At 43.0% G+C, this 26,641-nt stretch overlaps 1 protein-coding gene across 3 annotated transcripts in view; it reads right to left on the reverse strand.

The window, feature by feature from the left end:
* Nucleotides 1-26,641, reverse strand: part of coro7 (coronin 7) — a 113,198-nt gene that overhangs the window by 66,381 nt on the left and 20,176 nt on the right. For all 3 annotated transcript variants that reach the window (XM_089019317.1, XM_089019316.1, XM_089019315.1), the window contains exons 8-9: nt 13,897-13,980; nt 12,590-12,672 (exon numbers count right to left, since the gene is read on the reverse strand). In XM_089019317.1, the coding sequence (XP_088875443.1) occupies nt 12,590-12,672; nt 13,897-13,980 (167 nt within the window). The remainder of the gene's footprint in view (nt 1-12,589; nt 12,673-13,896; nt 13,981-26,641) is intronic.

Below are 26,641 nucleotides of genomic sequence, written 5' to 3' on the forward strand. Positions count from 1 at the left end.
TTTATTGGTGTTTTGCATTTGAATAAAAATATCATACTGCATGTTTTGGGTATTTTAGATGCTATAAACCGTTTTTCTGATGTCAGTTAAAAAACAAAAAAGTGATGTCGGTTGTCCTTTAATGCTGACAAAAATGCCTTTCGATGCAAACCAAGACTTATTTATTTTTTTGATCCAGCGGGGCACCCACTTTTCATAACTAACTGAAATGAGACCACTGCAGTGTGTGAACAAGCTCTTCAAGCTTCGATGGGGGCGGAAGTGGATTCAACCTTTACAAATGACTTTTACCAATGAGTTAACGCCGCACTCGACGCATGCGACCACCCGTATGTTTTATGACTGAGATGCTGGGAGGAAATCAAAACAACACGCACACACACACCTACATACAAACACACAAAGTGGCCCAAGAACACTAACTACCTCAAACCGTAAAACGGGCCCTACTGAGTCTATTCACTCATTGAAGGCAAACTTCCGAGAAATAAAAGCAATACGTACACTCCCCCGTGGCTTGGGCGACCATAACTTTCCATCCTTTCGTGAGTGTTTAAGAAGAATTTTGGGGGGGAAATTGTAAAGGAGACGCCACAGATGGGTCCTAATCATGAGCACATGTGAACACGGTGGAGCGGCGGCTTCAGGTAAAGAAAAGGTAGGTGATGATGTCATGCCTGCAGCTGAAACAATGCATGCATTGCACTGCACAGGCATCTGCAAATGGTCATATGAGAAAAGGAGAAAGGTGTGTGCACATGCATATCCTCCTTGATGCGATTTTTTATATATATTTTTTGGGTCTCCCTGACCCATTTCAGACTCAACTGCCAAGACTAATCTTCTAATGCACCTGGCTATTTCATAAACAGTTTTTCCTTGTAAACAACAGGCCAAGCATCAGTACCACCGTGTATCCCTTCAAAGAGATGCAACTTGTAAACTTTATCACGCGCCAACCTCCAGCGGTATTGGATCAATGTATTGGGGGTTGAGTTGAATGCGATGAGTTCCTGGCATGTGGTATAACCTCATTTCCCTTTTGCTAACAGCCAAATTACTTTGGCGGGATGTTTCTGCAGCCAATTGCGTTGCACAAGCTGTCAAAAGTTGTTTTTTCAGCTCAAACCGTCGGGACAGAATCCTCCAAGAGGAGGAACTGGGGGCCCCGTGGCAGACAGAGAAGACATTGTGTGATCAAAACCAACATAAACAGGAGGTTGCAACCAGCAACATGCCAAATGGGAGAATCCCATTCATTACACAACAAGACTTTGCTTGCAGTTCAGGTTAGAATGCTCTCTTTATATACTTGTTTGGGCCCGATCGTCCTCCGCTGCTCGGATTTTCATCATTGTTATAATTATTTGTCGGTAAAACTAGGTCGTAGTTCGAATTAAGGTAGGATTTAAAGCATGGTGTCAAAGTCGAGGCCCGGGGGCCAAATCTGGCCCACCTGATCATTTTATTTGTCCCACAAAATCAAATGAAGCATGTCAAGTGCCACGACGCTTGGTAAAGTCCAAAACAAAATTTCAAATTGTATGTAAACCAAATTAACAGCCATTATTTTTGACTTCATATTGAAAAGTAGTCATTAATTATTCTTTCAGAATTCATATTCTTTAATTTGTTGTGCGCTCTATATTTAATATGTAGAGGGTCTTAGACATTCTAATGGTTTTCCCAAATTCATAATGGAACCCTCGAGATGAAATTGGAATTACAATGTGGCCCATGGCAAAAAAAAAGTTTGACAACATAAAAAAATTTAAAAAGACACCAAATTCTAGAGCCGTTTTCAGCAAATTTGAGGGGGGTGAAAACATGACTGTATAATAAAAGGTGTCAAAGTTACAATTTTTTTTAGCCGTAAATCAATTCAAAACAGAATTCTACATTGTGACATTTTCTTATGGATGACAAAACAAGTCATTTGTATATAACGCTGGGCAAAGAATAAACAAGGCTTCAAGGCCAAAAAGGGCATCTGTATCACCACAATTGGGGTTATCACCACCTGATGTAGGTAAAAGGTTTTGAAGAGGACAGAACAGGAGTGCATGTTTTTCAAAGCCATCCTTCCACAATGTGTCAAACCCGGAGCAGTCTTCCGGAAGATAAGTCAGATAAAAATAATCCCTCATTAGCCTGAAAGATGGTTCACTTGGGCTGAGTTGTGGGTTTGTCGGCTCAAAGCAAGCTCGTGTGGACTTTATAGAAAAAAAGGGAAGAGTCAAGAAAAAAAAAGGAAAACAATAGTGATGAAGAGAAGAAACAGACTGAACAGCTGCCTCAGTGCCAGAAATGAGGAGAAACGCCAAAGGCAACGTTTCAAACCTCCAGCGATGGTGGCCAAACAATTTCAGATGTCAAACTTGGGGATCATACTCATCAAAATGAGCTTGGAAGAATCAACTGCAGATGAGTGGAGTAAGCCTTGACATTTTTGTGAACCACACTCCGCACCCGCTGAATAAAAACATTCAACCGTATTATCATCCGATAAATTAAACAAGAATAAGAAGAATATGTGGAAGTTGCAAGCGCAAAGGCTCATGGGGTGGATAAACATGGACATACAATAACGGACACAAGCACGAGGTTCTATGGATTCTAAAGAAAAGATGTGCAAGAGTGATGTCATCCCACATCACTGCCACTAATTACCGGTTTCTCGAAAAACATGTCCATCCAGTCTAAATGCAAATGATCACTGGCAGAACCTCACGGCAGGCTTAAACAACCCCCTGCTAGAAAGTGACCTTTGAACCATGGCCTTTGAACTCTAAGCCTGTAGGAATGGGCTTGTCAACTTCCGGCCAACAAACACCTGTTTGGGTTGACTGGAGAAAACACAAGGTCAAGGGGTAAAGGGGCAAGGGGTGTTGGGGGGTTGGGGGTTCCCATATGCGGTGATTAGAATAGAAACACACTGACACACAGCCACTACTAATCCTGTCGGAGGAAGAGTGTGGGGAGTCGCAAGTGTCTGGAGGCTGATTAGTCGCGAGTGAGTGAATCAGTCGCAAGATGCCCTGCGCCGCCCCCCCCCCCCCCTTATTTTCTTTAAACAGACAGATCTGCAGTCATTAGGACACTTAGTTTCTGTATCCTGATTAGTGAGGGATATCTCCTGGGTTTCATTTAGATGTAATCCACTGGTATCAAAGTCAAGGCCCCGGGGCCAAATCTGGCCTGCCACATGATTTTACTCGGCCCGCGAAAGCAAATCATGCACATCAAGTGCCATGATGCTTGCGAAAGTCCGAACCAAAATATCAAATTGTCCCATTTAAACCACAATAACAGTCATTATTTTTGACTTCAAATTTGAAAACTAGTTAATCATTAATTTGTTGTGCCCTTGGATGTAATATGTTAAAAGAATTAAACATTGTAATGCATTCCCCAAATTCATAACGGCCCCCGAGAGGAAACCCTAACTACAATGTGGCACGTGGCAAAAATGCATTTGACACCCATGATCAACCGAGTTAATTGTTGTCCATTTAATTTTCAGCCTAGAATTCATTTTTATCCAAATATTGACTGAAACTTCACTACTGTATTAGCTTCTGTTCGTTAAGCGGGAACAGGGTTGCGACAAAAGAACAATTTCTGGTTCCAGTGTCAAAGGAATGGAACCAATTCATAAACCTAAAACCCGCTGAATTCAATTTGACAACTTTTTGTTGTGAAAGCGATACCATGTCAAGCGTGACCACAATTCAAAAGTGAGAAACAGCAACATAAGCGCCTTTCTGCCTCCAGCAAGAAAGCCGAAATGACTTCTGTCTGGTGCGCAGCGACGAGTGCCAAAAGTCACTAACAGTCGCAACTTGACCAGCTTCCCGAGTGCTTTGTTCAAGCGTAGTAGTGCGCCAGAATGGCCTCGCCTCGGCACAGTGTGAAAAACCGCCAACACGTTGAACAAACATCAACAAAGGCAGGGCGACGCCGCACCGTGCCTGCGCCAGCGCATGCCAACCCGGGCTGCGGCCTGGAAATGGGTGCAACGGGCAGCTGAACGCGCATGCGGCCATCTCAAATTTTTAGGGGTTGTTCGACTCGGTGGAAAGTGCGCATCAGTGCATGGAGAACCCATTGCCGCTCAAAGAAAGTAGTAATTCAGCAGACCCCCATACTAATGTAGCCATTACTTCCCAAGCGACCGCAAGCTAAATGCATCATCCGTGCGTCGCAGAAAATAGCATAACTGCGGGGAGCGAGAGGGGAAGGGGGGCAGGGAGAAGATGACAGAAAAAACACACACTATATGTGGATGCCCAAGTGGAACAGAGTGATGGATGGATGACATAAAATTGGAGTCACCAAAGAAGGAAACGACTTAATCGAGACCAGAGAATAAATCAGAGCAAAAAGGAGGCGCTAAAAATGGATGAAATACAGTAAAGTCTCGTTATATCGATACGCAAGGGAATGCGAAAAAATATCGATATAACCGGGACTATCGATATATCCGATCCTGGGGGGGGGGCGTAAATGCGGCATCTTTGTTATGGCATGTAATTTCATCATTGGGTTCATGGATTGCGTATCTAACATGTTTTTTTGTACAGTAGTGAAGTGAAAAATAAAGTTGTGCATAAAATAAAAACGTCTTTACACTTTTTAATGACTATTTCCTTTCAAAAATGCAACCAACCAATGCTAAATCGTCAAGTTCTATTCACACGAAGCCACGAACGCCAGCATGTACAATCATATGAAAAACAGTGATTGTTGCAAACAATAAAGATATCTGGATGCAACACAATTAAATACTGTACATGGATGAAAAACCAAAACTGCAACGTTTACATAACTTACGTGACGTTCGAGAGTGGCTGAATAGAATGCCGACGCGCAGCTGTGACGTTACAACAGCTTTTTGACTGACTCAAGAAACACAAAAAGTGATGTTGGTTGCCCTTTAATGCACAGTATGAAATGTACAGTCATTTTCAAAATCATGACGCTTCAGCAGACAAAACAACAAACATTGTTGCAAAAAACGCTTGCATTCATGTAACAGTACATGTACATAACACTGCAATTAGTATGTGTGTAAGCTATTTAAAAAAGTCATCAATCTTCTTCTGCTTCCCATTTTTATATTTTAATATGAACACATCCATCTTGTTTAACGTTTCTAAAAAACCGGATGCATTTTCTACGGATTCAAAGAAAGATCGCGTGTCCGCAACCCCTTGCAACGCTTTTGTCGAAGTTGCAAAAGGTGTGCATTCAGTCGCTTCTTCTTCATCGTCATCAGCATCATCATCATCACGGGAATCTTTGGCATATTTGGCTTTGACCTCCGCTGCGATATCCGCATCTGATGAGCTTGGGAATGTCGCAATGTCTTTGTCGACTGCGACATACGATGCAATGTCGGCGACTTTTAGCTTTTCAGCCAACACTGCAAGAGGAATGTTGTCGTCATCCTCTTCGTTAGCTGCAGATGTTTCCTCACTGCACCCTGGATTTTCAAATTTGCAGTGACGGAAGCAGTTCTTGATGTTGTTTTCGGACACCGTGCTCCACGCTTTGGAAATTGCTCTGATGGCATCCAAAACAGTCCATTGTTGAAGACACACGAGCAGCCGTCTGATACACACGAGCTGCCGTCTGAAAATGGCGTCTGCTCGGGAGAGCTGCTCACGTAACAAGACACGTGACCAAGTTGACCAATGGCGCAACGGATATATCGATGTAAACAACAAAAATGGCCGGCGGGGGATGAAAAGGAGCACCGTAATAACCGGATTATCGTAACAACCGGGTATCGTACTAAACGGTACAAATTATACATAAAAAGACTAGAAATGTGCAAGGGAAATGAAAATAATATCGTAATAAGCGGTACTATCGTTATAACCGATATCGATATAACGAGACTTTACTGTATTTAAAAAAAAAACAGGGGTGCAGTGAGGGTCTCTTCCAGCACTACCGCTGCATATTTTCCGTCTTAAAAGATATAATTTACAGAAACCAAGTGAAGTTCAGAAGCGGAAAATGCGCCTCATGCTCTCTTTTTCTTTCTAGCCGTCAACAGCCTGTAAGGTTTCGTCTAGCGATCTCATCAGTCAAATGAAAAAGGACTTGGCCGGTTTTTACATCGGGAGGCACTTCTCTCCGTACGACCGGTCCACGTGACTTTTACTGTCTCATTCACTGCCAGATGATGTGCAAAAATGTGTCTGTCCACTCCAGTGCCAGGGTTTTTGTCATTTTCACTCAAATTGCAGGACCCACATAATATTGAGTTTTAGGACTACATAAACATTCAATGCAGCGTAAGAAACCTTAGACTCTCTTCTTTCATCAGAAAAAAAAAAAGAGTTAATTACTAGGTTATATGGGTCTGGATTTATCTGAGTTTTAAATAGGGGAGGCTGTACAAAATACAATACAATACATACAGTAAATTGATTTATATAGCGCTTTAACAACAGCTGAAGCTGGAACAAAGCGCTAACATGGACAAAAGGCAAATGATGCTCCCGCGTGGAAGGAAAAAACATAGCCGGAGGTGTGAGCAGCGTTTTATCATCATCCCCCGCAAGAAAAAACAATACCTGAACAAATTCGAGAATGGCGCTCCACACCACACTTTTCAATTCCCAAATAAATTTGGGAATGGCAGCGAATGAGTTAACAGCCATGTTTTTTTTTTTTGTTTTTTGCAGTGCGCGGTGGAAAGGCGGTTTAGTGAAAAATTCATGAAAAAAAAGAAACAGAAAAAACAAAATAAGTATTGCAGCAAAGGGGTTGATATAAACGTCCATCCCTTTTCCAGACCACTTAATCCTCATTAGGGTCGCGGGGGGTGCTGGAGCCTATCCCAGCCATCTTTGGCCACTAGACGAGGACACCCTGAATTGGTTGCCAGCCCATTGCAGGGCGCACACAGACAAATAACTATTCGGTCTCACACTCACACCTAGGGGCAATTTAAGAGTGTTCAATCAGCCTGCTATGCATGTTTTTGAAATGTGGGAGGAAACCAGAGGACCCAAAGAAAACTGAGGAACATGCAAACTCCACACAGGGAGGCCGAACCAATTCTTGAACTCACGACCTATTCCTCCTCCTCCTCTTTCAACTAGAACTGCTTCATGTCATCACAAAAAGGGTACAGCAAGTCCTGAAGAATGAATGACTCTGTGTCTTTGAGTTGTCATATTTGTTATCTTGTTATTTTTGTTATTTTTTATTTTTTTTTCCCAAGATGGCGGCGCGTGAACACGCAGCGGCTCCCGGCAAATTGGTGTTTTCATGTTTATTATGTTTGTTAAAGTAATTATAAGTGCCTTGCATGCTGGGTCCGAGAGGACAGTAATTTCATCTGTGCTGTATGTCATACAAACATATTAGCATATTTGACAATAAAGTTGACTTTTGACTTTGACTATGCAGTGTTAAGCCAGCGTGCTAACTACTCGACTACCGCCCCCCCCCCCCCCCGTAATAATATAAAATATATGGGGGGGGGGAGGGATATATATCTAAAACTATATATGTTGCCGCTGTGGCGAATGGGTTGTGAAATTATGGTCATTTGCCAATCGCAAGTTGGCTACATCACACACTTGGCGCAAGTAGTCCATTTCTGACGGACACCACTTTCCTCGTAACCAAGTTAAAGCAAAATAAGGACAACAGAAGGCTTACAAGTCCACAAATCTGAGTTCTTTTCAAGGGCAAGTTGGTCACTGACCCCCCCCCCCCCCCCCCCCCCCACATTCCACCCCCCTTCCATCCTTGCACAAAACGTCCACACAATTGCCGTTTAACTAATTGACCTCACTGAAATAACATAAGGAGGCTTCGTACCGAGTTGAAGCTTGAGCAGAAAAATGTCCTCTCAGATTCCTAACCCCAAGGATCCTCAACCTTTTTCTTCTTGGAGTCAAATCCCAAACTTCTTTTGAACAATGGGCAAATCATTTCCCGGCCACCATGACATGCCATACACTGCCCTTCTGTCTACATTTCTGTGTCCATTTTTTAAATCTGTTGAGGGTAAGCGCCAAGTGCACTTGCTTTTGGACATGTCCATGCACACAAAAACTCCAACAAGGAGCACAAGGAGGCCCGTGCAGGTGCATCCAGGGCTGCTTTTGTTGCCATAACATTTCCTGACAGGTGAGAGGAATCTGACAGCGGGCAATTTGTCTTCACTTCAAACACACACAGCACGTGGCATTTACCATGAAAAGATTTGCCGGTCTAATTTCAGTTTTGCAGGGTCTTTACAGATGCCGATTTGTTTCCAAATACCTTACACATATTGGTGTGCCAAGCCCGAGACACATGTTGGAAATACTTGGAGGAAAATACAATTTTCTCCGGTTCAGTTTGGGTGGCCAAAATTTTTGCAAAGGGGGGCCAGATTTGGTAAATCAGCCATTCATTTACATACATCTCAGCCAGGCATTCTGTGTTTCACATTTGCATTCACATCCTACGTGTGTGTTTTGGTTCATTTTAAACATGCCTATCAAAATTTAATTGAGATTGAAATTGAAATTAAATATTGACTTAAGTTCACTTTTTTAACACCAATTGACTTTTTGCAACAGTTGAACAGAAATACAGTATGTTCTGGTGTAAAAGGTGCACCGGAGTATCAGGCCCAATTAATGGTGTATTTTCAAACCTTTTCCATCTACACTCTACAGTATAAGGCGCAGTGGACTATAAAGCACACCTGCAATGAATGAAACAAGTTATCCAAATAAAGCATAAAAATATATAAAAGAATTCCAAATTTAAGGCACACCACATTCTAAGGCGCTACAGAAGAGGCTGGGGCTACACACTACTTTTTCTAGGGGAGGGTGGGATGGAGTCGGTGGCTGCTGATAGTAGTCGCGAAACCTGTTGTGGCGCAATATTACTTCAAATATAAGGCGCAACTGCGTATAAGGCACAGGGTCATCCTTTGAAGAAGTCAATGCTTTTGGGTGCACTTTACACACTGAAAAATGTTCGATTTCAAAAATTGGAGGGCTCATTCAGTCAATTAGCCATCTACTAATTTGCTATTGTTCTGAGCCTATAGATGGCAGCACTTAGCACACACAGGTAACTGTGCTACTACCTTTCATGATGGAGACTACGGAGCGGATGAAAATTAAAATCTCTTTTGATGGTTAAGAAGGATTGAGATGAATACTCTCCCCGTCACCCAAAGTCCGTGCAAACGATTGTGTTCACCAAAATCCCACTTGATCGTTCCCTTTGGGCCGTTCCTCTCCTTTATCGAGCTACGAAGTGTGCAGTGACAATCTGGTCAGAGGCAGTGGCCGCGGGTGCTGTGCGGTGGGCGGAAACCATCAAACTAATGGGAAACACACTTCTCTCCACCGCCAGAAGTCTTTTTTTTTCTTTCCCCCTCCCCCCCCCACTTCCACACGAAAATGTGTCATCAGAATTTGGGAAAAGGAATGATTTAAACAGCCCTAAAGCTGCTCCACATTGTGAAGTGGAGCAACGGTGTGTCTTAAAAACAAAACACACATCCAGGTGTGAAACCTGAGGATATATTAGAACTATCTAGCACAGATAAGACTGAGACACTGGAGTGACGGGACAAATTGGCACAAATGGGACCTGCAATATTTAGAATCCATCCAAGTGCGTGTCGTCTGGTAATTCTCTCTGGCCCTGTCAACGTGGCTCCTACGCCGTCGTCTGACTGACACTCAACCCCCCTCGCCATTGCATCCATATGTTTTGCGCTGAATGCCCTATGCGCTGTTTCCACTTAAGGACCATCTGCATCTGCTGCCAGCCTTTTCCTCAAGTCTTGATCAGAAAAATTGGCTACTGGAGCTTTGCCCTTGAGGGAAAGGTGAAATGTGCCAAAATGGAATTGAGATGGCCCAAAATACAGCAAAGGCTTCTGTGCATGGAAAACATCCCAGACATTTGCGCAAGCTGGCTCATTCGGTGTTTGATAAATGGCAAAACTAATTGTTTTTTTGTGTTGGATTTGTTGACCAATGCTGTATCTGCAGCAGCTGCTGTTTTTATTTTGGATGGATGGATGGATTTGCCTTTATTAGTCTTGCAGTGGAGAAATTTACATTTCACAGCAGAAAAGTGATGAAAGGAATGAAAGTAGAAAAACAAAATACATGATGTGTTTGGTGTTATGTATTTATTTTGATGCAGGATGGGAAAAAGAATTGGGCTGGTCAGTCTCCCAAACTCCTCAAACGCATTCAGGCTTTGTGCAACAACTGTAGGGAGCACGTTGGTCTGGATGCAGTCTCTCTTTTTTTTTTTTTACACATTAACTTATTCAAATCACCAAACCTGGTTTAAGAACCAATCTGTCACTGCTCTTCAACTGTCTTGTGAAAGTTCTTTCAGCAAGGTAATTTACCGTACTTTCCTGTGTATAAGGCACACCCAAAAGCCTTGATTTTCTTCAAAAGATGACCCTGCGCCTAATACGCAGCTGCACCTTATATGTGAAGTAATATTGAGCCACAACAGGTCTCGCAACTACTGTCAGTAGCCACCGACTCCATTTGCAGAAGTAGTGTGTATCTCTTGGCTCAACTGTAGCGCCTTATAATGTGGTGTGCCTTATATTTGGAAAACTTTTGTATATTTATATATTATATGTGGAAAACCTTTTGTCATTCATTGAAGGTGTGCCTGATACTCCGGTGCGCCTTATACACCGGAAAATACAATAGTTGCTTTCAGACTGGAAACCTGAATGTTGTTTTGAATCTTAAATGGATATGTTGATATGTTTTTGATTTTAATTTCATTTTGGTTTATCTAATGCTATTAAATATTAATGTTATTTAACTCATTCACTGCCAGACGTGCAAAAATGTGTCCACTCCGGGGTTTTTGTCATTGTCAATCAAATTCCAGGACCCACAGAATGTTGAGTTTGTTGAGGACTACATAAACATTTAATGCAGCATAAGGAACCTTACCCTCTCTTCTTCCATTAGAAAAAAAATAGTTAATTCCTAAATGATATGTGTCTGGAGTCATATGAGCTTGAAATAAGGCTATCCAAAATACATTGCAATACATACATATTGGTTTATATGGCGCTTTAACAACAGCTGAAGCTGGAACAAAGCGCTATCATGGGAAAAAGGGAAATGCTGCCTCCTCTTAGAAGGGAAAAAACCAGAGGTCTGACCAGCGGTTTATCGGCACCCTCGCGAAAAAAAAAAAAAAAATGAACACATTCGGGAATGGCACTTCACGTCACTGTTTTCCATTCCCGAATAAGGGAATGGCAGTGAATGAGTTAATTTAATGTAATTGTATTTTATTGTATTTTTTAAGAGGGTAGGAAATATGTGATACATTCAAATAAACAACAGTTGATAAGGTGAAATGTACGGTCAGCGGGTTTGGATTAGCTTTGATTCCACTTTAAGAGCAGCCTGGTCCTATTTTGGGCTTGTCAAGCCTGCCTCCTTTTGCCAGTGAAATCCCAAATTTCAACCCTAAACGACTAACAGATTGCGGAGCTTCATGTTTGATCTGTTCAGGTTCTTTGACGTTTTGAAGTTTCCGCAGATGAAGTGCCAAGTGAGATGTGGACGATCACCTGGGACCTGTCCTCTTGGCACTTTGAGCAGCATTTGCTCCGCCTTGCTGTTCAACGATTGAAAACAAAAGCGAGGTCAAAACTATAGCGCAAACGTTGTGAATTTTGACTTTTGTATGCTTTGGTTAGCCACGCTGCAGCTGCACCCTAATCCCCTCCCCACCCCACAGGAAAGCCTTCATCTGGGACTGATTTTTCAGCGTATTGGTTGAAGAAAGGGCCGAGTGTTCCCTGCCTCTTCTCGATCTGTCTGATTATAGGGGAGGGGAGCATGGCTAAAATTCTACCTGATGACCGGGACCTGCACTCAGGTACAATGCCGCGAGTAAAACACACAGAAATAGACTACATCACACAAAAAAATCCTGTGACTGTAAAGTGTCCTTGTGAGTTTTGAAAGGCGCTTAGGAATTAAATGTATTATTATTATTGTTGTTATTATTATTATTAATTGAGATAGTGTGCATAAAATGCTGTATTATTATTATTATTATTATTATTAGTAGTAGTAGTAGTAGTAGTAGTATTTTGTGCTATGCAAAAAAAAATAAAAATAAAAATGAAAGAGACTGGAAAAAGAGACTACTACTCTTCTGAACAGCCCCACGTCCCACAAATCCCCCGTCAACTGGATTCCTCAGCGGCATTTCTGCTTTCCGTCAGCCCGCAGCGGCCATGTTTGAATAAATAAACACAGCGACTGCAGTGGCAAAAGTAGCGAGGTGTCAAAGTGCCTACTGCGGTCGCTTCACCCCGTTGCAGCGGTTATAAATAGAAGGATGCATTCAGAAGAGACAACGTGGAAATACCCCATAAACAGCTACCGAAGGTCCACAATGCTCTCTTATTGCAAAGCGAAACCTCATCGGGTGACAACAGCTTCCACGGATCCCACACACAGGGTTCAGCAAAGACATAAGAAACTTACAACGCGGAACACCTCCCCACAGCCCCCAAGTTGCACATGTGTATGACACTTACCCGCTGGAAGTGCCAAAGGTCTGAGACCTCACAGAAGAAGTCAAGTTCCGGCTGTCCCAAAGCCTCACCTCACGGTTACGCACCTAAAAACCGAATAGAAGTTATTTATGGAAGAGAAGAAGCAAAATGCACGTATTAATTTGAAGAAACTGATTTTTTAAAAATACAAATAGAACAACTAGAGTGCATCTTAGATGTAAAAAAAAATAATAAAAAAATGGAACGACCTGAATGCAGTGGTGGGAAAACCTTTGCGCTTAAGAGTAACATTCGATTTTTGAAATGGACGGCTTGGTGAGCTATTTTTTGTCAAAAAGGAGCCTTGAAAATTGCTGATTTTAGATTCTCCCTACCTGCCTACCTAAAATCTGTGGAGTTTGGCCTCATTTACTGCCACATATCGTCTCTCTTTCCCCACACCAATCTTTTACCGTATTTTCCGGTGTATAAGGTGCACCTTAAAGCCTTGATTTTCTTCAAAAGATGACCCTGCACCTTATACACAGTTGTGCTTTATATGTAAAGTCATATTGAGCCACAACAGGTTTCGCAACTACTATCAGCAGCCACCGACTCCATTTCCCCCTGTAGAAGTAGCTTACAGTATATATTATATTTGGAAAACTTGTTTCATTCATTGAAGATGCGCCTTATACACCGGTGCGCCTTATATATGAAACAAGTTTGAAAATACACAATTAAAATACAGGGATGCGACTTGTACTCCGCTGCGTCTTATACAACGGAAAATCCGGTAATAAGGGCACTGTGACATCAGTCAAATGACGCCGTTCCTGTTGAGGATTCAGCATTGAACAACTGGAACAAGAACTACTTCCCAGAAGCATCAACCCACGACTCGATTTTCCATCCATCCCATCACCCCATCCATCGATTGTCTGCCGCTTATCTGCTTTAGTTGGGAAGCCCAGACTGTCCCTCTCCCCAGCCACTTCTTCCAGGTCTTCCCAGCGAAGCCCGAGGCGTTCCCAGGCCAGCTAGGTGACATAGTCTCTCCAGAGTGTCCTGGGTTGTACCCAGTGGGGCATGCCCGGAAGACCTCACCAGGGAGGCGTCCAGGAGGCACCTCATCTGGCTCCTCTCGATGGAGAGGAGAAGCGGCTCGGCTCTGAGCCCCTCCCGCATGACCGAGCTTCTCACCTCACACTATCTCTAAGGGAGACCCTATGGAGCCAATTCATTTTGGCCGCTTGTATCCAATGTTTCCATCATTTGTCCCTTTTCAAGCAATTTGTATTAAAACATTTAGAGAAGCAAAAGTGAGCAAAATGAGAGTTCCTTCTTACCCGATCAAAGCCAGTCGTCAGCAGGAAGTCATCCTTGGCCCACAGAGTGCGAGAGTCTTTGTTGTTCTCAAGGCAGGTGGCGCTCTGTGACACAGACAATGCAAACAACCTCTTGATCTTGACGTTTGGAAAATGTTGACGGCGACGTTGAGCGATAGGTGAGGCGAGCAACAGCGGATACCACAGATGTGCCTCTTACAGATGTCTTTCTTTGGACAGACCATAACTTGTCCCATGAAAGAAGACCTTGTTTTTATTTGTCATTGAAGCCTGGTGTGCAACTCAGATTACCAACCCGTGACGTTACGTCTGTCTATCCTAATTGTACGCCGTCTATCGTATGCTGTCAAAACAGCTCATCTTGATTGAGATGTGTAAAAGCACAGATGATACCTTTGGTGTAAAAACAACAGCGACTGTTGAAATAAGAGAATGTCATGGCAGTGTCACATGAAGGAAAGGGTTTGCAGGGATGTGGCTCAACTACCGAAAGTCATGTTGATTTTAAGTCTCCAAATAGTCCATCAGTGTGCATCTGAGCCGTTTCTTGTCAGCTGCGTGTCGCTCGAATGAGTACAAATACCGTATTTTCTGAAGTACAAGGCCCAGCGGAGTGCAGGGCCTATGCAGGTGCTATGAATGTTGTACAGTGATACCTCAGCTTACAAACTTAATTAGTTCCCAGAAAGTGTGTGTAAGGCGAAAAGTTCATCTGCCAAACCTTTATTTCCCATAAAAAAAAAAAACATTAAAATGACAATAATCAGTTCCCAGGTCGCCATAAAACATAATTTTCCACTAAATAGGCCTTAAAACTACACAAAATATATCTTATTTTATGTATAATAAATGAGCTATTGTATTATAATTAAAGAAATAAACTGTACTGTACAATAAAGTCGTTTTATTTACCTTTGTGATGGTCGTTAATGTAGTTGCCCCTTGATGATATACGAATGAAGTTGCTGTGCTTTCTCGGCGATAATACCATCACTCACACTGTCCCCTGCAAGCTGCTTTTCGTTAATCCAAATCAACAGAAGTTTTTCAACATCTTTTATTGCCTGAGACCATTGCTTAGACAAAACAGAAACACCCTTAGCCATACACGAATCCCTAATAGCTTCCTTGTTGGTGGATGGTAGCAATGGTCGACTTAGCGTACTGGTACTGGGACGCTAAGTCACACAAACGCACACCTCGTTAGTGTTTTTCGATGATCTCCTTCTTCTGCTCAACCGTAATTTTCTTTTGCGTCTTCTTCGGATTAACACTAGACTGTGGTGGGGTCTTTTTCGGTCCCATAATAGCATATGTATTACACTCGATAACAAACTACGCCCGCACTCAAAGCAAGGTGGTGACAAAAACTCAGCCACCGCCGTGCAGTTCGACTGTGTGGTTTGGTGTTCATCCGCGTAAAACTAGTCCATTAGCCACCGTGGCGCCGTTTGGTTTGGTTCGTCCGGCAAAAACTAGTTCGTCAGCCGAGACTATATGCTTGTGAATTTAATGTTCGCAAGGCAAAAAGTTCGTGAGCTGAAGTGTTCATATGCGGAGGTATCACTGTATTTTCAATCTTTTTCCAGATATATGGTCTACAAGGCATACCTTCGTGAAATGAAAAAAATGTTTCCAAATATAATATATAAATAGATCAGTTTTCCAAATACTAGGCACTCTACATTATAAGGCACTACAGCAGAGTCTGGGGGTACGCACTACTTCTCAGGTGGATTGGAGTCAGTGGCTGCTGTAGTTGCGAGACCTGTTATGGCTCAATATGACTTCACATATGAGGGGCAGCGACCACCTTTTGAAGAAAATCAAGGTTTTTTGATGCGCCTTATACCGGGAAATACGGTAATATCAAAGGGAGGGGATGGGCGGGTGCGCTTCAAGGCCACCAATTGGGCAAAATAGCTCTTTGTAATTGGTCGTAAGGCGAGAACTTTTTTATTGGAAGTGACACTGCCGCAATTACGATTCCTGAAAAGCCTCAGAGCTGACAAAAAAAAGAAAAAAGTCACTGACCGATATTGTGCTTTTTTTGTAATGGCTACAACTCAATGGATTTGCCAGAGCACGCCAGCCTGCGCAAATTACAGGTGTCATTATACGTTAAATGTAGGGCCACAAGCGCGGCTGGACATCAGGAGCTTATTAGCGCTCTCACAAGTATGCCGCCTGGTTTTCACAACGCTTTTAAATGGCAGCGCAAGAGGGGGAAGGCAAAAATTAAAAGGGACTGAAGTGTGAGCGGCCAAGTTGCCCTCCTGAAAAATGAGCCACCTTTGTTTCCAATAACTTGGCACGGCGCCTGACAACCGGGAGGGTTCAAGACGGTGTGAATGTTGTAAAAGTAAGTCACCATGCATTTTCTATAATGTTCCTCATTAGGGTCTGGAGCAAATGCCAGATGACTAGAAGGGAAAGAGGCAGGCTACACTCTAAAAACACTCAATTTGGAACGTGGAATGAAGCAAAATGAAAGCCCTGTAAGGAAGGGGGAGAACGACACAAATAAAGGTCAGAGCGGAGATTCAAAGTCGGAACCCCACAACACGCACACATTGAAAATTGAATATTCACTTAACTTGACTTTTTCATGACAGCTGAACGGAAATAATTGTTCTTTTGTTGATGGTCACCATTTTAGAATATGTTTTACTTTTCTTTTTTAATTTGAAAATCACAATTTCAGAAAATTGAGGGGCTCATTCAGTCAATGACTCTGTACTAATTTGCTGTTCCTAATTGAGCCTCAAATCAGGGGTGCTCATTACGTCGATCGCGATCTACTGGTTGATCGCGGAGGTAGTACTGGTCGATCGCAGCGTGACAGTAAAAAAACATTTGTCAGCCTATCAAACGTCCCGTCACTTGATTGACATACAGGGCAACCATTCAGATGACAACTGATTTTTTACCTCTAGGTCGCCGTGCATGCGTAAACAACGGCGCTAAACGCAGCAAAATTTACAAGCTCGTCAGCGAATTACCTCAGATTTTAAGCCCTTGCTAAAACATATGGTGATCAAAATGAGTGAGAAAGCGGGACCAAGTAAGGGGGCAAAACATATTACTTTCATACGGAATGGGAAAATGTGGAGCGCCATTTTCGGACTGTTCATGGAAAATACGACATTGACTTCACGCCAAAAAGCCAGCTGAAAAAGAGAACGGTGGACGAACTAAAATCCCAGTTGTCCGGACAGCAGTCATTTTTCACTCAACATACTTCAAAAGCGAAAATCGCCACCGAAGCATCTTTCCGGGTGAGTCACGCCATCATTAGAAACAATAACTCCTTCCAAGACGGAGAGATGGTAAAAGAAGCATTCGTTGAAGCAGCTGACTCCCTGTTCAGAGAATTGGACAGTTCTGTAACTTACTCACACAGGAAAAGTACCCCAACTTGAGGAAATGTGCTACCTCCTTGACTGCATTATTCGGCTCCACTTATTTATGTGAGTCAGCCTTTTCCTAAATGAAGACCATTAAGTCCAAATACCGTTCCACCATGAATGATGAACATTTGGAAATGTGGTTGAGGCTGGCTGTCAGCAGCTACTGTCCGGACTATGCATCCCTGGCTGATTCAATTCAATGCAAGTCATCAAAGGAAACTCAGGTAATTACAAAAAAATGTTAATAGTTATTTATTATGTTATGTATATGTAGTTATTATGTGTGTTGTGCAATATTGGCTTATTCAGTTATGCAAGGTACATCAACATGCATTGTACATACAAAGAATCCTTAAAACATTTGAAAATAATTATGTTTTGCATTTTTGTCGTGGGTAGATCATTTTGACTTGGTAGTTTTTGTAAGTAGCTCGTATGCTGAAAAAGTGTGAGCACCCCTGCTCTAGATGGTAGCACTTAGCACATACTGGTAACAGCGATACTGGCCAATGTCTTCATTCACCATTTGGGCCAGAGGTAATTTATTTTATGACGGGAGGCTGTGGGCCGGATGGCAATTGATATTTTGACTTTGGATATGTTTGCTTTAAGCAATGCTGAAGCCAAAGGCTCCAAAAAATGGTTTATTTGTCAGCCTCCACCTTTTGTGAAAAGCAACAACATTTACGATCATCTCTGAAACGCTCAACAATCCTTTCAAGGCAACTGCACAACACCCATTCTTGGGTAAAAAAAAACAAACATTTCATTGGATTTAAATGTCGAAAATACACAAAGTTCCATTGAAGCGAGAAAGTGCAATCATGCCATAACAGCATCCCTCTGTTCTTGGATGGAAGCTGGCTTGACAGTTCTACCTGAGGGACGCTAAGAAGGTTGATGTGATACTTCATCCATAGGAAGCTAGTGCTCGAGGGTAGCCAGAGGACACAGCATCTGGACCTGCAAGTTCAGAAAGGTTGCCAAATGACATCTATCCCCTGTACTCTGTAAATCTGAAAGCTCAAATGAAAGCACATCATTGGAAAAAAAAACACAGGAAATGAAGTCAAGAGAATATCAGCAGAGGTGTCTGCGAGAACATCGTGGAAAATAATTACAGACAGAAAAATTTGTGGGGTAACGGTACAGTGATGACGAGACAAAAGGAATTTAGGAAAAGGAAGTTAGTCAGCGGTCTGCCCAATCTGATCTTGATAGTTTGGTTCCGAGACCGCTGCCAGAGTCCATAAATGATTTGTCCATCTGTATCTTCTGGATTGCACTTTTTGTCCATCCAAAAGTCAGACTGTGTCACTTGCCGGGAATGTTGGTTCACCCACCAGGATGAATATCAGGTGTCTGCATCCACATCTGGTAACAATCAAAGCAAGTGAAGCTGTCTCTACCCATGAAGTTGCGCGCTAGCTCGTGGGGGGTGTTTGGCAGAAAAGGGGAGGATTCCTGGCTGAAGGAAGATCAAGAACTTTTCCTCTATTCGTTGCTTTGCTTTTGCTGCTGAAGTGGAGAAGACCGTGACGCTTGAGGCTCATCTTTTGGCTCGTGATGTGAAAACAGGCTGTCTTAAACTTCTCTCTTTATTTTCTTTCCTTGGCAGAGATTGTTTTTTTGGGGGGATTGTGCAATAGTAGGATGATTTAAATTGGACTTAAATTCCTTATTAAGGGGGAAACAATTCTAAATTGGACACCATAGACAAAAGTGTTGTCAACATTCATTCATTTTCCGGACCGCTTCATCTTCACTGGGGTCGCGGGGGGCGGGGGGGGGGGAGGGATTGAGCCTATCCTAGCTGTCTTCGGACAGTAGGCCGGGGACAGCCTGAATTGGTGGGCAAACAATCACAGTGCACACAGAAATGAACAACCACCAAGGGCTATTTTGAGTGCTCAACCAGCCTGCCATGCATGCTTTTAGAATGGGGTGAGGAAACCGGAGGAAAACCCACATAGGCCCGGGAAGGACATGCAAACGGCGCCCAGGGAGGCCGGACCTAGAATCAAACCTGGAACTTCTGCACTGTGACGTCAACGTGCTCACCACTCGAATAACGGGCCGCCTGTGTCTATGATATTTGAAATGTCAAATACGGTCTACACAGGAACGTCTCTTCATACAAAATGTTCAAATTACAAAACGTCTTTTTGGTGTGTATGTGTTTTGTTCCTCCTGTCCTGCGTCGATGGAGTCAATGATAACAGAGGAGTCGGTTTACAGGTTTTCCAGCCGCAGTGACTTCGACCTGCTTCTCATTTCCTCTCGATCATCCATCATTCCGCCCCTCTCATAATTCATCCTCCTCTAATAACTACCCGTTGCCTTGAAGCTTTCATCAAGTCTCAAAATCAGTCTTTTCATCCGTGGCCAATTAGTCTTTGTGGTAGTTGGCTTTTTTCTTCTCTGGTCTCTTCTTCATGGCCCATCATAATTTGCTCTTGGCTTCCAAGTTCACAATCCGGAATGTCATAAGACACGTGCCTGGCAAACAGACGGCAGAGGGCGGCGGGAGTTCAAGATGGAAATCAAACCGGCTGTTTTATGCTTTTCATTTCCTTTAGCGCCCACAGCCCCCCAAAAGTCCCAGAAGCAGTTTTGCAAGTGTGCAAGTGCTATCTGCGTAACTTGTTGTTGTCCTTCCCGAAAATGAGCTTGGACGCATGAGGTCATAAACTGGGCAGGGAAAAGAATCCAACGTAATGACAACACAACAACCTCAGCTGCAGCTGTAACAGCATGAAACGGAGAAGGTGCCCTAATGTGCCTGATATGTGTTGGGGTTACAACGCTTCTTTCGAGTCAGCTTCTGTTTTCCTACAACCTTAAAAGCCAAATGAATAGCGACCTCATTCATTCATCTGGGGAACTAAAGCACCTCACTAAACTAAACTAAAGCAACTAGCGTTATCTGGAGTGATCCTGCGAGTTAGAAAATTTTTCTCACAGGTTCGAGGCTTGATGGCTTCATGGGTTTTTCTCAGGTTCCACATGACAAAAACATGGACTGCTGACTCTTGGGCGTGAACGTGAGAAAGGTTTACATGTGCTCTGCTACTGGATGGTAACCATCCATCCATTTTGTCTGTGTAAGCTTTCAGTCGTACAGGAGTGGTCCATTGATGAAAAGGTTTCTTCAGCCGTCATCTGTACTTTTTTGAACGTTTGACGTTTCGCTTCTTATCCAAGATGCTTCTTCAGCTAACTAAAGACTTACTGGTAGTATCGGCTCTATATATACATCCATAATGTCCAGACATGGCGGTGCCGGACACTGCTATTATAGGTCCCTACTCTCAGGTTGGGGGGAGCAGAGGACCACTCCCTGCGGTCCTACATTCCTGACTAACGACTGGCCTGATTGCCCCACTCCCTCCGGCATCACCTCATCAGCATTACCAATGTTGCCTAACCTATGTTGCCTAAGCAGGCTATTGTACGAACGATCCAAATTCAACCTCACCCCACCATATCGGTTTAAAGAAGGATTTAGCTTTTTTATGAAAATTGTTACTTTTACTCCTCTTTCAAACCATCTATGTTCTTTCGCTAAGAGTTTAACCTAATTGTCATCAAATGAGTGGGTGCTAGCTTTCAAGTGCATATGTACTGCCGAGTGAGGCCCACTAGTATTATCCCTGCGATGTTGATAAAATATTTTTTTGAGAATTTGTTTCGTCTCCCCAATGTATTGCTCTTTACAATTTTCATTCTTACAATGTATTGACTAAACTACATTACTTTGTTTTTCATTTGGCAGCCTATCTTTTGGATGCACTAATTTTTGCCTTAAAGTGTTTATCGGTTTGAAATAAGTAGGAATTTTGTGTTGTCAAAGTACTCTGCAGTTTTTCAGAAACTCCTGCAATGTACGGTGCTGCTACTCCTCTCTTTTTTTGTATCTTCAGAATTTTTGGTTTCATTCCCTATTCTTTCTTTCTGACATTTGTTAAACGACCACTGAGGGTACCCACTGTCAAGTTTTGCGAGTTGGTGATGGCGGGCGCGGATCCCAAAAACCAGGCAGGAGGGAGCAGGAGTTTGTGTTTGACAAATTGTATTAAAATAAAGTCAGCAGGAACAAAATCTAAAACATCATCTGAATGGAAAAAAAAATACAAAGTATCAAAAGAAAACCAAGATTAAAAGTCCGCCAAGGTTAAACAAACACATGCACAGCATACAATGCATGCGATTGCGGACAAAGCATGCAACAAACAATGAATCGACACCGGATGGTCGTGCCGGTTGTCCTTTTAAGTGTCACTGATTAAAACGACCAGCACCTGCGAGGCTGCAGGCAGGGCTGACATCTCTACCCGTTGGTCGCCAATCCGAACGTGGCAGTCCGCCACTGATCGGGACGACCAGCACCTGTGCAGGTGCAGGCGGGGCCGACAGCGCCCCCCGTTGGTCGCCAACCAGATCATGACATCCACGATTTGTGAGTGCTCTCCTGATATGTTTTGACTCCTTTTCTCTGCCTTTGACGCTTGTTGGTATTAGTTTAGCCCTATGCTGGAGGGCTCTGATAACAAGTATTGGTCAGTGTGTGTAACCTTCCTAAAGACTTCTGTTTTTAGCGCTCTGTCCTCTTTTATAATTACTTTACAATCCAAAAAGGCTAGTTGGTTCTCTTTAATGTCCTCGCGAGTCAATTTAATGTTGATGTCTACACAACCATGAATTTGTTTGTAAAATGTTTCCCTAAATTGAAAATACGTAGTATTAAGGCAGATTTCCAATAATTGGCAGATGTGGTCCAGTTTAAGTTTGGTTCTTTCATGCAAAGAAACGTCCGCCAGCAGTCTCGTCCTCACCACTGACACTGCTGCTGGGGTGGGGACAGATGTAAAGAGAGAAGTCACATCGTAAGATCCCAATGTTTCCTCAGGTTCCAATATAGGTCTTTGATACTCTCTACAAACCCCGTGGTGTTCTCTACGTGATATTCTGTGTTCCCAACCAACGGCGCTAAGATAGTTTTTAGATATTAGGCTACATTGTAAGTAGAGGAGTCAATGCTACAAACAATGGGTATGAGGGGGAACCCTTCTTTTTGTATTTTAGGCAGGCCATAGATACATGGTGTGGCCTCTCCCGGGTATAATCTAAAATACATCTGTTTGTCTATATGTTTTCCTCTCTCTGACTTTTGGAGACAGTCATCATTTATTTCTTATATCTATTGGAAGGGTCCCTTTTTAGTTGCTCATAAGTGTTAGAATCACTGATTAACCTATTTATTTTGTCTTCATAATCCAATGTGTTGAGAAGCACTTTACATCTGCCTTTGTCTGCTGGCAAAATAGTAATATTTTTTTGTCTTTTTGTAGAGTAGTTAACGCCTTTCCCTCTTCTAATGTTATGTTGGACGGCGGTAGTTTGGCACTACTGAGAAGGGCTGATATTTTAATGCGTAGATCAGAGGTCACCAAACTACGGCCTGCGGGCCGTATCCGGCCCGTCAGCACATTTGGCCCGGCCCCCTGAACAATACTAGAGGTGCTATCAGATATTTTTCTTATTTGACCTCCAGAAAAATTAAAAAATCCTTATACAAGTCAAAGGTCGGTTTTCGATCATTATCTGTTCCTATTTTAATGAATATAATCAATGTATGTTGTTTACAATCGTGATTGAACAATACAAACACGCAAACTCACAATAGAACGCTAAAGGAGTCGGTCACAATGCAAAGCGACACAAGAAAGTGACGTATGAGGAAGTGGAGGGGAATCCGGTGGTACATTCAGGTGCGCTCAGTTTGGCGCTCTTTTCAGGGTCTGACTTGTGAATTGAAAGATGGGACTTGACAGTCTACTCAACTCCAGCTGAAGTGCAACACAGGGTGCCACGATTGAAGCATGGCAAAAAAAAAACAGGCCACAATAAAATATCCAGCTGGACCATGGAGTCCTCAGGGACCATGGTCACCACCTCCAAGGCTCCCCTGGAGGGATAACACATTGGTCCCGACTGCACGGCACCGTGGGGTGGACTGAACTGAGTGCAGTGTGCTTCCTGGCAGACAACCGGCTAAGGTCTAAATCAGAACTTCTTAAATATCGTGTTCCAGGAACACTTGGAAGCCAGTGAGATCCTTATTGCATTTTGGATGATGTCGGGGGGAGGTTCGATGGGCCCTGCGGTCAAAGCATCCTTCAGAGATGCACTTAGTGGGCGAATCCTTTAAATCCCAAACACCAGATCGGCGGAGTAATGACAGCGGAAGAAATGGTACGGCTGAGAACTGAAAGAACTGATGGCACCTGGAGCTGATGAAAATCTGTGTGCCAGACCAGCCCCGTGCCAAAGAAAGACAAGATTATTTGGGTAGCTTCCTGACATAGGGAGGGTGGAGCATAGTTAATCGTGCCCACACTGTTGGAAATACCACAAAAAAGCCCCTTGGTTTCTCTCCAACCAAACCCTCTCACGGCGGATCATAAAGCTGGCCAACCGAACTCCCTGCCTCTCCGCGGCCACATCACAGGTTCTTCACATCTTCAAAGCGTCTTCCGCTACCCCGAGTGACTGATGATGACTGAGATGTGTCGGTGGAGACTGGCGTCATTTGCATGTTCTATTGAGCCTGAAATGTGGTGCTGAAAGTACCCTGTCTCAACCTCAAGGACAGCGTGCCTCGCGAGCGCCCGGATGATTTGCACGTTTCAGAAATGACAAAGAGCTGAGGGCAGACGACAAGGCTGCTTGATTAATGATCTCGTCAAGCAACTGCTAACATGCATTTAATTTCCCTGAAACCAGGCGGGTTGCATGACAAAGAACTCGAAACAAACTTCAGTGTTTGTGCAAAGACCACACTCCCGAGATTCCCCATAGGGTAAACTAATTAAGATTTGCATGAGACTACAACTTGGAGAAATGTTCCAGAGGAAGAAAAGTCAAAAAGTACAGGCTCTGTTTGAGGGCATCCTATGTTTGTTTCGTGACTACTATGACCCGTTCAAGTACGCCCTCCATTGACTGCTATTTTTTTTTAAGTATCACTGTTAAGGCAGTTTGTAATTTTCCAGATGAGGAGTACACCAAAACACCTCCCAGGAACCTAATGGTGGGTTAGAAAGGATAATATAGCAGCCACCTTGAGGAATCTTTTTCTTGGCCAACCTATACACGCCAAATCGCTTTGCTTTACTCCTTGGCCCTGCAGCATTTTCATTCGCTCGTGTCATCCAAACCCAATTCCAGTTGGTGGTCTTCTCGAATTTCACTTATAGTACCAGAAGCTTGTGCTGCTGAGGACGAAAAAGCAAGGACCCAAAATGTTCAACGAACTGCTTGTTTTTTTTTTCTCCAACACCCCCCCCCCCCTGCTTCTTCCAGCAACCACAAAACAACAAAACACTATGAGTGGTATTTTCAGGACTGCAATTTTAGGAACACAGGCACACAATATCCTCAAGCACACACTTGTAAGGAAAAACCAAACACCCCCTAAATGCCCAAAACACACAATTCATCAAGTTTGATAGAGACTCCGTGAAGCCAAACACAAGTTGAATTCATTCTGCAACAGTGCTCTTAAAATCAAAGAAGTTGCAGCTCAAATCATCTTTCCCCATTGAAATGACTGAAAGTGCCATTTATCCATTCCAGCAACATCGGAATGGATGTGTATGGCTGATTTAAAGATAGGATGTTCACTATCATTCCTTAAGTTTGATATTTCATCTTTGACAGTAAACTTCAAATGACTGTGCCATTAAAACAGCTTGAAGTATCATTTTTGAAGACTCGTTCTCAAATAGAGTAGCATTCACAGCATAAACGGTTCTCATATCTCACAAGTAAAAGCAAAAGAACAACAAGAACAATTTAATGCTGGCTCATATCTTCAATAGTCATTCACGATCTCAATGCACCACAGCATAGGGGTTTGGGTCAGATTATCAAGTTAATATGTTTGAAAAGAAAGAGAGTGATGAAAAAGTACATGAATAAGGCAAACGTTACTTCGTGTGACATTAAAACATTTTGGTGTATTAAATTCTCGACTCAGACTTAAAGCCTGTCCTGGATTTGAGATGTTTCCAAATGGTGCATTCAGCTCCTCAGTTCGTCATCTTTGACCATTTTGTTTCGCAATAACATTTATTTTTATTTTTTATTTTTATGTAAATCACGCTGAACGCCAGAGCTTGGCAACAACATGAACAATTCACGTTCATATTTTTGGAATCTAAATCCAATTGTTGCCACAAGTGTTGGTCGCTGGTAACATCGAGCTACAAAATAAGTATTGCAGATTAAATTTTCATCATGGCTGCGAGACTCCGGTGGTGGTTCTAAACCAGGACATATGAGATCATCTTGTCTCCAGTCTATCTTAAATGCTATCTGTCTTTCAGTTGTGGGACGAAGCCTAAAAGTATTCCAGCGCCTCTCTGACCACGCTGTTACACGCTGCCCTGATTACAGATCCAGGATATGCCACTCCTCCTGTCCAAGACCTTAATTACCCACGACTGTCTTATTTCCCGTAAATACAGCAAGCGTGGGGCCATAATTACAGCCTATATTTTCCCCACCTGGCTACGGCCGACGCCAGTTAAGACATGGCCGCGCGAAAAAGAACTGTGCGCATTTAATGACATTACCAGCAAGCGAAACTGCATGGGACACCATTTGCCATGGACCGAGTGCTAGTATGCTGAACATCCATCCCTCTTATCAAAGAGCGCTCGTCAAAATGCAGAAGCATAAGACACATCGTGTTTAAATGTGAAACACGAATGAGTGGTGATGTGGTAAAGTGAGGGGATGTCAATCTGAGGGGAGGGGGGTACAAATACTGTATGGGAGGCCCTGTGCTAAAAAAGTTTCTTCTTAAACTCAATGGAACATGGGTTGAAAAGGAAATTAAACACAATCCTCTATTGTCGACTATCCTTGTGTCCACTAATGAAATAGCACTTTGGTAGTGTGGAGAATCAACATTTCATGCTAGTCCATACTTCTCAATACAATACTGTACAATACAATCCATATTGATTTATATAGCGCTTTAACAACAGCTAAAGCTGCAAGAAAGCGCTTAAAATGGACAGGCATTATATACAGGAAAATAAAGCAGTCACAGAGATAGTAAAAAGCACCAGGGAGTTAAACCAAGATCAAGTCGGAATCATGCTGAGTCGATTGCCAAAGAGTACAAGTGAGTTTTGAGACGGGTTTTAAAGATGTGAGGGGGCTAGCCGGATGTTCAGTGGCAGGTCATTCCAGAAACTGGGACCAGCAACAGAAAAGGCTCCATCCCCTCTGAGCCTCTGCCTCATTTAGATAGTTAGGCATAG

Source organism: Hippocampus bargibanti, linkage group LG17 (assembly GCF_051943395.1).
Source record: "Hippocampus bargibanti isolate YZ-2025 linkage group LG17, ASM5194339v1, whole genome shotgun sequence".
Lineage (NCBI taxonomy): Eukaryota > Metazoa > Chordata > Actinopteri > Syngnathiformes > Syngnathidae > Hippocampus > Hippocampus bargibanti.